Genomic DNA, 11326 nt, shown 5'->3' with positions numbered 1-11326 from the left:
GGAATCTTGTGGCTTTCTAGAGTCTGAATTTTACTGATAGTCCCAAGTGGAGTAAAGTCCTTAAGCCGATTGATTAGTGGCGAGTCTTAGGATTCAGTTGCTCTGTTCAAGTTGAGGCTGCCCATTGTATTCAAATCTAGATATTTTGGACTTTAACGTCAAGCAGTCCTAGCCAGCACAGGGGATGGTGCAAAATTCTGGGAAATGCAATCCATGAGGTCACACAAGCCTAAAATATACAGGCAGGAGGCATCCACACAACATAATAACAACTGTTGTCCACTATGTGAATAGAATATCAGATAGGCAGACTTTTGGTTTGATCCACCATAGCTGTTTTGAGGTTTTTAAATCAGCATAAATGTTGAAGAATCTAGAAAAATCTCACTAAAATTCTAAAAACGCTCATAACAAGATAGAATTGAGGAAGAAACAGGAATATAGAAAAATATAAAGGTGGAGTAAGAGTTCAAGCAGGAAAAAAAACCATTTGATTTCCCTCTCTCCCGTGCGATGTTCTACACTTCTTTGGAATAAAAGAAAATCTCTTAATAGTCCAAAAAAGGAAGAAAAATGCACTTCTATTACTGTAGGCTGGACACTAGACTTGGGAAATGTGTGTTCCTGAAAACTGCATATTGAAGATAAAAAGGCAACAGGTGTCTTGTTACAGTAGAAAGTAAGATATGTGTATTTGTAAACTATTAATAGCACAAACTTACCAGCTAGTTCTGGGCATGAAGCCAGTCTAACTGGAAACAAAGAGATAAGGAGAAAATAGTGTGAGAGAAAGTGTGTGTGTATAAGCAAATGACCAAACTATAATAAAACAGCTGAAGGGTTTATTTGTACCAAAAGATTACTAAAACAGTGGGCCTTTGATATCCTTGTGTTTTGATTCCAGGACCCCCGTGGTGGATAACAAAATCTGTGGATGCGCAATACAATGGCACAGTAAAATGGTGCCACTTATATAAAATGGCAAAATGAAGAGTTGATTTTTGAAATATTACACACACACACACAGACAGAAATATTTTCAAGCTGCAGATGACTGAATCCATAGATACAGAATCTTTGGATAAGAAAGAACAACTGTATGTGATGTAATTTCATGCAATCCACTGATGGCAGGCTGGTAGGAAGGAAACAGTAGCTAGTGACACTCTCAGCTGATTGATCCCTAAAGTGGTCTCAGAAACCAGTAAATTCCCAGACTTTGTATTTTGGACTTCAGCTCCTAGAAGCACCAGTCAGCTTGGCCAACAGTCAGGAATTCTGGGAGCTGAAGTCCAAAACATCTGGAGGTTCAAAGTTTGGAAACCATTGTAAACATTCCCCCTTCCAATGGAGGAAAGATAATTATTTGCATTACCAAGAACTAGTGAAATTTGTCTCTAATCAGACAGAGGCTGGGAATGATATAAAAGCCAAGGCCTTTGGGCAGCAAGGTATCAGATTTTGCTCTTAGCAAAGCTGGTCTAGCGCTTGGCTGCTGTTACATGAGGCAATAGTTCACAACTTGATATCCTAAGAGTTGTAAGCAGTATTTTGATTAACTAATAACCCCCCCCCCCAAAGGGTGTAGAAATAGACTTATACACACTAGGTGGGTTATCACTCTAGGCCAGTGATGGCGAACCTATGGCACGTGTGCTAGAGCTGGCACTCAGAGCCCTCTCTGTGGGCATATGTGCTGTCGCCCCAGCACAGTTTGCCAGTTTGTTATTAGAAAGCCAGAGGGACACGGCACTTTGCAATAAATAAGGGGTTTGGGGTTACAGTTTGGGCATTCGGCCTCTAAAAGGTTCACTATCACTGCTCTAGGCCATAGTTCTGAAAGAAGTGAAAATCTTGGTATGTATTGTGATACATGTATGGGATGTGTCTTGACTGTAGAAGGTCTATGTAAGCTGTCCCCTTAAGGAAAATGAACTTACCTCAAGAAACATAAGCATTCGTTATAAAGCTGCAACCCATTCTCCTACAATAATTTCTTGGTAAGTGAATGCTGAAGAGGTACTTAGTGGAGATATGGATGTTGATTTGACTACTGGCTAAAACAGGACTTTGTAGCCTTGGGAATCCAGGTGGCCACAATGGTAAATCCAGGAAATCTGTCTAGACACAGACCAACCGGTATACAACAAAGAATCTTCAATCTTTAAGAAAGAAGCAGACACTTGCATAACTGTCTGCTTCTTTCTTATTATGAAGCTCCTATACCATACAAACTTCCCTGAAATCTGTCTGACTCTCTCTTAGTAATGGTGTTAGGAATGTATTTCAAGGAAAAACTGCTTCAAGATTGAGAACACCATCACTTTAACTACACAACAGAAAATGAATTTGAGACTACTAAGGATTGTCAGTAACAATAATTCAGCAAACCCACTCTTCTTCTGCCTATATCACGCTTAACAAAAAAACCCGCTCAAATTTGAGCCAAAAGCCCAGTGCCATATTGAAACTAACCCTAGAGCATATGCAGAAGGCAGAAAAAAAGGGGAGGGCAGAGAGAAGTGGCGGATCCTATTCAGAGATGGCAATATCATTGGAACTGGCCTTTCTCTTCAGATTTTTCTTTAGTGCACTTGCACATGTGCACACACATTAGCTTCAAGCTCTCTTTTTTAGAGTAAAAAAAGAATGAGGAGGGATAGTCTCTGCCTTGATTCTTTGGCTGTTTGAAGTTTTTTTTTTGGGGGGGGGCTGTTTCTCTTTGGTTCTCTGATCACATGGTCCAAGGGATGGGGCTTCCGTTGCATCATTGATTTGTTGGGGAGGAGCTAGCAGCCATTAGCTCTATATAAATGCTGCCTCAGTCTTTGGAGCTCAGTCTCGTGGCCATAACTTTTCATGTTCTTGAAAAATGCTCCTTTCCCCAGTCCCTGCTGGTTCTTGCTTATGGAAATTTCTGTGCAAGATATCTTGGTTTATATTTTTTGCATGTACTGAGAGAGCCAAGCAAGCAAAGTTCAGTGTCATAACTCTTCCACTAACCAGCTATAGATTTTGTACTGCAGGAAATAATGCTGGCCATAAACCCAGGCGGTTTGGCCATATTCTTAAGGCAACTATGCAAGAGCAGATGTGAAAGTTCTGGTTGCAAGCTAAAGTGCTTTGTCACCAGATTTACTGCTGATGTTTGTCCAAACAGTATGTGAACCAGAAAGTTAGCTTCAGAGATAAGCTAGCCATTTAAAAAAAAAGATTTTGATCACAGTGAAAATTACTCGTATTGCAAATCAAAAAATTCATGTACCTTTGTGACCACCATTACTCTGAACACACATCATCCCATCTGATTTCAGACATATAAGCAGGGTCCAGCTTGGTTTGGACTTGGATCAGAGAGTATCAGGGACATGCAGGTAGGTTTTAGTAAAGGAATCCTGCCTGAAATCCCACAGAATCACTGTCAGCCAGAGTTGACAGTCCCACACTAAATGGACCAAAAGTCTGACTTAGTAAAGGACCACTTGCTATGTTTCTATGATGTTCAGACATTCTTATACAGGGGATTATCTGTGAAATTAAGATACAGTATCATGACAGTTCTACAGCCAATAATGGGGTCGGGGGAAGGGTTTATGTTTTGCTCTTCTAGCCTTTTATTTTTTTTTTCATTAAAGACAACATGATTAGATTTATGTATTTTAAAAATTTGTACAGTCATAATAATGGAAGTTTACCATATAAGTTTGTTTCTTTCTTTTCTTCTTCTTCTTTTTTACAAGGGAAATGGCTACACATTACATATTGGAGTGTAGGCCTAAAAGTGCAAAATATTTTGTCTTCTTATCCTGGTATTTTTCACATGTTAATGTTAACAAATACTGTACCTGGATTACTAATACTGCTTTAGCCACAGAAACTGTTACTTCACTTTGAGATGGAGAAAGATACACAACTTTGATGATCAAGTCATTTATCCTAATAAAGACATATTTTTTTGTGTGTCTTTTCCTCAAAAGAATGCCTATATGGCTCATTTTGGAAACAAAGACTTTTGCATAAAGTACAATTACCCATATCTACAGTTAATCATTCAGCCATATATGTAGAGCCCCATGTTTCTTTATGAATAAATCACGTTTTTTTACATACACAGAAAAATGTACCAGCGAAGAGCACACAGAAATAGTATTGTCAAGTGACATTACAGGAGGACAAAAAACCCCAGGCTTCCAGAGGGACAGACCAATGTTCAAAAGCAAGATGACAAATCGTCCCAACAGCATATGCTATATGACAAAACAAGCTTCAGAAGATCTCTCTCTCTCTTTTTTAATTCACTCTTAATAGCACTGGGAACAACTATAGTAGCTCCTAGAATTTCCTCCATGATAGGAAAAAAATCTAGCAAAAGCACCCTAAGTGTATTACTTTTATCATTATGTGCCAGGTAGTGCAACATGATGTGTATCAGTACATCAAATCTGATTGGAGACGTTGGCCAAAACCAACGATATCCCCCCCGGCCTAGCTGCCAATTCTAATCCAATATCCATTTTAAAGGAAACCAGAATGACAAAAATTCCAGACTGCCAGGACAGGAGATCTTGATCTGTTTCTTCTTTTTTCTTTTTTAAAAAATGGCTAACTCAAATATAAAAAATAATTTATGATCAGCCCAATACAGTTTTTCATATAGTTAATTTGTGCATACCCACCCACCCCGCATATATAATTATAGTGACCACTTATTGCTTAGAAGCCCTTCAGAGACATGACTGATGTCAGTTAAGAACAATTCTACTTATATCATAGAAATTGGCATCTTGCTATTACATATGTACAGATGCTGACATCAGACCAAGCAACAAATGCAACACACCATTACTAGACTTTCTTAAAACAGAGCAGTAAATTTCTAAGACGAGAAGTGATTTGATGACATAAAGACAGTTGCTCCAAATAATGACATTAACAATAATCAGGTCCTTTGCACTTGCTGATGCCCATATAGTTTATTTCCATATTGAACAGGCTAGAGTCTCCGTAGTTGAAGCTAGCCAATGAGAACAAGAAAGTAATAAATGGGGAACCCACATTAGTGACAAAAAAAATGGGAGGAGTGGGTGAATGAGAATTACAGATGCATAGGCTCCCTTGGAAAGTATTGGCATGTCAGAATGTTTCAATTCAATTTTTTAATTATTTACAACCCAAGTGAACAGATGGTTAGATAGATCAACTAGAGTTTTGGAGAAACACGTAATAACCCAAGAACCCAGCTTGAATTTCACACTTCAGCATTTGACAAGACAATTAAGTACTCTTTGGTAGTTCAGATCTTGGGTGCAGGGAGGGTGGAATTTAAAGCTTTTAAAGCAAGGAGTTTGAGGATATTAAAGTATGCATCATAATATGTGCATGTGCCTCTTAGTGTCCTTTACAAAGCAAGTGCTCATAGTTTTCTTCAGAAACAGGGACTTTAGTGACAATAAACAAGAGTAGTGAAAGTGACTGTCTGTCAAACATTCTGAAGATTTCCCTTGTATACCTTCTGAGGAATTGAGCCATGTTGACTAGCAGACCAGCACAACAATGTGACCCTTTCAAGTTCCATTAAACAGAATTTCACTGAAACGTGCTGAAACAATCAAAAAAGTTTTTAAAAATGGAGGGGTAGGAAACAACTTCTGCCAAAATGTATGGAGCACAGTTAAATTGAAACACACAAGACCTGCCAGCCTCTTTCCACCAGATATATAAAACCATTCCCATCCCCAGTGCTTACATGAGTTTATGATACAGATTATTTCACATAAAAGGGACAATTTAAGGCAGGGATGTGAATGTGGTGGGAGTTAGTTTCGCAGACACTGGTGTACCAGACGTTTCTGGAGCGGGACAAGGACAATGATAATATTGGAGAATCATCTTGCATTATGAACTGTTCAGAACTGTTCAGAGAGAAGTTCACATAACCTTCGGGATACAGTTTCTTTACTTGTTCGTAATGTTAACCTGTACATCTGAAAGACAATAGAACAATTTTCAAGGGCTGCTATAAAACCTGTTGAATTTCCAAAAATAACACACTTATGCAGGTTAAGATTTGGATAGAAGTAAGTGTACAATGTCTTACACCACAGATGTAAATTCACAACATGGCTGCAGCATTGTAGTGCTTGTTTCAGGTCACTGCCCTCTTCGTAACTTTCTATTTGTTACCTTTAAATGTTTTTTAAAAGCTGGAACACAGGCTGATGGGAGAATAGGATCAAATCTTGAGAGAGAAGTTATGCAGAAAGAAGGTACTGTAATTGTTTTTAAGCAATTCAAGAAACTGTTTTTCCCTTTTTAACTTGAAGGGAAAAACAGTATGTTAAAGATGTGGTTCAGTTTTTTAGTGTACCAAATTTAGGTTGTTTTTTTTAATCAATCTAATTCCACTTTTCTTCCTCCCAAAAACAGTCTGCAAGTCTGATATAACAGCAAATGTGGAGATTTGAGAGGAAAATACTATGTTTTAGTAGTAATACTCAGTATTCAGTAGTAGTATAACAGTATTTAAAACAATCTCTGTCATGCCCAAGATCTTCCCCAACAATGATAACTTCACCAATAAGTTCATTAATCAGAACTCAATTAAACAATGTTGATTATTACTATATATGGTAATCAATTAATTTTCCAGTCTGCAATATTTAACATTAACAAACTAACATCCCAATCTAACATTCCAAGGTTTTTTAGAACTACAAAGCAAAGAAGTTGGAAATGTAATTCTATGTTAGTCTATTGTTGCAAGAAAGCTTAATCTCTGTGATACGTTTCTATTACAACATTAGCTGGTACTACCACAGAAGAGGTTTGCATAAAACAACATGAAGAATGGGGGATGGCAAAGAGTAGCATTTTTCACACTGCATATACTTAAGCATTTGCTAATTAAACAAGAAGCCATTACCTGTGCCTGTAGATTGGGCTCAAGTCGCATCAAACATCCAATCTGGATTGATTTTGTGTGTATTATGCCTGCCCCCACAAAATTATCAGGGTTGGGATCCACATCTTCAAGTAAAGCTGTGCCAAAGCCAATGATCTGTAACAGGAGAGCCAAAGTAAGATTTGAACTGGAAACCATATGACAAAATGCTGATGGGGGAGAAGAAGAAGATAATGGAACACACAAAATCTTAGTGATAGGTTTGATCACTATGCCAAAGACATAAGCATAAATATGCAAATAACCTCTATGTTATTCCTCACAACTATTCCTAGGTCTCTGTACTATCTCAAGATATGTCCCTATGGTGATTTCTCTAGTTACAGTGAAAGGGTGTCTGTGGGAGGGACTGCTCCACACATTACAGCAAGAGTAAACAAAGTGTGATCCATAGGCCAGGTGCAGACTCCTTCCTCAGTATGCCTCCCAACACCCCAATGATGTTCCTTTGTTGTTTTGTTGTTATGTGCCTTCAGGTTGACTCCGAACTATGGTGACCACCCCATAGGAGGTCTTGGCAAGTTTTAGACAGAGGAGTTTTTGTCATAGCCTTCTCTGAATATTTGCTACAGCATTCTGTCTCTATTACCAAAAAAAAGGAGAGTATTTTTGTATTTAGAAATTTCCACTTGTCCTCTTGGGATTGTGATGGATAATTCCAAAAGTATTTGCCTCCCTGGTCTATTTTATGGAGCACCCCCCCTCCAAAAAAAATAAAATAAAATAAAAAAAAATCAAAAGGACTTCTGGTTTCAACAAAAGGTCTTTTCAGGGTCTAAAAGAAACAGGGGCAAAAACACGGTGAAATTGCCCCAATGTCTTCTACAGGGCATGAGGAAGATTTTTAAATCTGAACCTTAAAACAAAGCAAAACAAATAAAAACAGGATGCAATGTGGGGATATGTGTGGCTCTCTAATGTCTAGAGGGAGGTTGCTCCCCCAGACCTCTCAGAGTTGGCTTTTCATGTATACAGTACTTGCATATGGTAAGCAATAGCAAAGTAAGTTTTAAAAGGAAGCAGGGGGAAGAAGATGATGAACATTTTGCTACAAGCCATTGTAAGTATAAATTCTCCCACCATCAATCCAAAAGTTAAAAGATTTAGCAGCCAGCTAAAGACTATTGGTTCTTTTGTCCTGTTTTACTACCCACCATCCAACTCCTGAAAATGTATTGAAAACTTCAGTTTGGGGTTTTAGGCCCCATATTAGTACTGGCATAGTTTATGTGATTACGGCCCCATACAGACAGGCAAAAATAAAGCTGCTTTGGGTCACTTTGATGGTGTGCTGTTTAAATGACACATGCATCTTAAGAGGCCAGAAGGACTGGATTGTGGCTTTGGTGCGGCTTCTGGACTCTTAGGACACACACATTATTTATTTAAACAGCTTATCTCCAAAGTGACCCAAAGCAGCTTTATTTTGGCCTGACTGTATGGGGCCTGTGTCACCTTTATATTGATTCTTCTAAACATTCTGTAGTTACCTTAACTGCTATGCTTATGAGGGTAGGATATAACTGCTAAGTAAAATAGAATAGAAAAGAAAAACCATACCCACCTTTGCCTTCGTAATTTCTGTATCCATTGGATGGTTTGCTTTGAAAATGTTCTGCACTTCTTGCTGAGGACTATAATGGAACATCAAGGTTGAAGCAGTAAACATTTATGATTCAGAGAAAGATGAGTAAGGACAGGTTGCTCACCTGTAACAGTATTTCTTCGAGTGGTCATCTGCGAATACATACAAATGGGTTTCACTGCGCCTGCGCAGTGCTGCTCGGAAACTTCTGGAATCACTGGGCAAAGTTTACTTTGCAACATATAGAAACTTTTTGGCGGTAACTCCGCCCACCCGTTATAAGGCCCCTGCCTTCCCGCTCTTTTCCCCAGTTCCGCAATTTTTCCGCCAAGCAGGCGATGGAAAGAGCCAATAAGAGCAGGACACTGAGGGGATGGACGGGTGGGATTTGTATGTATTCGCAGATGACCACTCGAAGAAATACTGTTACAGGTGAGCAACCTGTCCTTCTTCTTCGTGGTCTCTGCGAATCATACAAATGGGTTTAGACTGACAAGCTTAGGTAAGCGGCGGAGGGAGTGTCCTGAAACCAAAGCTATGGTAAACCAAGGGTATATTTATTGCAACAATAAACACCTTGAACCATAAAAAGAGTCAGTCTTTTTGTTCATGCACAAACTCAACACAGCAATAACATTGCAAAACCTGAGGAGGGAATAAAAGGTCATGAAAGACCAGTCCCATTGGAATTGTGCAAAACAACATTCAACAGAATGTAAAACAGTGGCATTATGTACATAAACACTGAAAACACAAACCATCAGTATTGCAGTCAATGCAACCCTGAAACCAACACAGCCCTCCCGAAAGCTGCGTCTCAGATGGCTCTGGTGTCCAGCCTATAGTGCTTTATAAAAGTCAATGGCTGGGACCAGACAGCAGTCTTACAGACATCCTCCAAGGGAATGCCTGACAGGAATGCAGAGGATGCTGACACTGCTCTCGTGGAGTGGGACCGAACCCTGCCAGGGAGCGGTTTGCCCAACAGTTCATAGCAGAGGTGGATGGTACCAGCCACCCATTTGGAAAACCTCTGCGCAGACATGGGCAACCCCTTCTTCGGTTCCGAGTAGCATTGGAAAAGTCTCTCGGACCGACTGGAAGCAGCAGTTCTGTCCAGGTAAAACGCCAGCGCTCTCCTGACATCAAGAGAGTGCAGGCTGCGCTCCGCATCCAAAGTCGGATTAGAAGCGAGGGTAGGCAACACAATGTCCTGGCACATGTGGAAAGCAGACACAACCTTAGGTCAAGAAAGTAATGTCTGTCCTAAGGACCACCTTGTCCTTGTGAAACCTCAGGAAGGGCTGGTCCCTCCGCAAGGCACAGAGTTTGCCCACACGGCGGGCAGAGGTGATGGCCACAAGAAAAGCGGTTTTCCAAGTCAGTAGTCTCAAGTCCGCTGTGGCCATCGGTTCAAAGGGCTTGGATTGGAGCGCGGCCAGCACCACCTCCAAGCTCCAAGCCGGGGTCGGTACCGACACAGGAGGGTACAGGTTGGCACATCCCTTCAGGAACCCCTTCACCAGGGGGTCCCTAAAGAAGGAAGCCCTACCCCCCAACTGGTACCTGGAACAAATGGCAGAGAGGTAGCACTTGATGGATGTGAGGCACAACCCCTCATCCAACAGTGCCATCAAAAACTCCAGCACCACTGGAGTGGAAACTAGAGCAGGAGACAAGCCCTTTCGATCAAGGAAGAGGCTAAACCTCCTCCACTTCAGGGCATAGGACCGCTGGGTGGATGGCTTCTGCGCAGCCAGGATCACCGTCCTCACCTCTCGATGTCCGGGTGCAGAATCCGGCCGTCCTGGATCGACAGCAGGTCCGGATGGAAGTCGAGGCGGAGGAAGCATCTCTTGGAGAGGTGGAGAAGGGATGCGAACCAGGGCTGTCTCGGCCACCACGGAGTGATCAGGATCGCATCCGAACGGTCTGTTGTCATCTTGGACACTACCCTGATGACGAGAGGGAAGGGAGGGAAGGCGTAGAGCAGCTCTCCCGACCAAGGGAAGGCGAACGCGTCTCCGAGGGATCCGTCCGTTCGCCTCCTGGAGCAGAACTGGGGACAGTGGCTGTTCCATTAGGTCGCGAAGAGGTCGACTTGGGGGGTTCCCCACCGATTGAACAGGTCGCTGACCGTCTCCGGATGGAGCCTCCACTCGTGGCACACTGAAGGGGATCTGCTTAGGCGGTCCGCCAACTCGTTGTCCTCTCCTGGAAGGTGAATCGCCTGGAGGAGCACCTGTCTCTGGATGCACCAGTCCCAAATGCGAAGAGTAATCTCGAGCAGAGTCTTGGATCTGGTGCCTCCCTGTTTGTTGATGTAATACATCACGGTGGTGTTGTCCGTTCTCAGGAGGACCACCTTGCCTGCGACAGCGAATTCGAATGCCCTCAAAGCCTTCTCGACTGTGAGCATCTCCAAAGCATTGATGTGGAGATGCTTGTCCTGGGCCGACCACTTGTCCTTGACAATCAGGTCGAGCAGGTGGGCGCCCCAGCCCTCCAGGGAAGCATCGGTTGTCAAAGTCAATTGAGGCTGAGGTTGATGGAAGGGCATCCCGATGGAGACGTTGTGGCCGTCCAGCCACCATCTCAGTGAAGCGGCCACCGGTCTCGGTACCATGAGCCACTTGGATGGAGGGTCCTCCATCGGAGAGAAGACTGAGAGGAACCAGGACTGCAGTGGTCGGAGGCGAAGCCTTGCCCACGGTGTCACGAACGTCGTTGACGCCATGTGGCCCAGAGCCACTTGGACGTCTCTGGCCCTCACCCTTCTG

The 11326-nt window shown here is 42.0% G+C and overlaps 1 protein-coding gene across 2 annotated transcripts in view; it reads right to left on the bottom strand.

Annotated features, from left to right (window-relative positions):
* Positions 1–4062: 4062 nt before the first annotated feature.
* The window catches only part of AP2A2 (adaptor related protein complex 2 subunit alpha 2), an 84552-nt gene continuing 77288 nt past the window's right edge, over positions 4063–11326 (bottom strand). For both annotated transcript variants that reach the window (XM_089520913.1, XM_089520914.1), the window contains 3 exons: positions 8526–8595; positions 6923–7057; positions 4063–5984 (listed from right to left, as the gene is read on the bottom strand). In XM_089520913.1, coding sequence (XP_089377039.1) covers positions 5907–5984; positions 6923–7057; positions 8526–8595 — 283 coding nt within the window. In that variant the 3' untranslated portion in view covers positions 4063–5906. The remainder of the gene's footprint in view (positions 5985–6922; positions 7058–8525; positions 8596–11326) is intronic.

Source organism: Sceloporus occidentalis, unplaced genomic scaffold (assembly GCF_023333645.1).
Source record: "Sceloporus occidentalis isolate IW3139 unplaced genomic scaffold, rSceOcc1.0.p SCAF_4, whole genome shotgun sequence".
NCBI classification, from domain to species: Eukaryota; Metazoa; Chordata; class Lepidosauria; order Squamata; family Phrynosomatidae; genus Sceloporus; species Sceloporus occidentalis.
The sequence above is the reverse complement of the archived record's forward strand: the minus strand, read 5'-3'. Positions and strand labels throughout refer to the sequence as shown.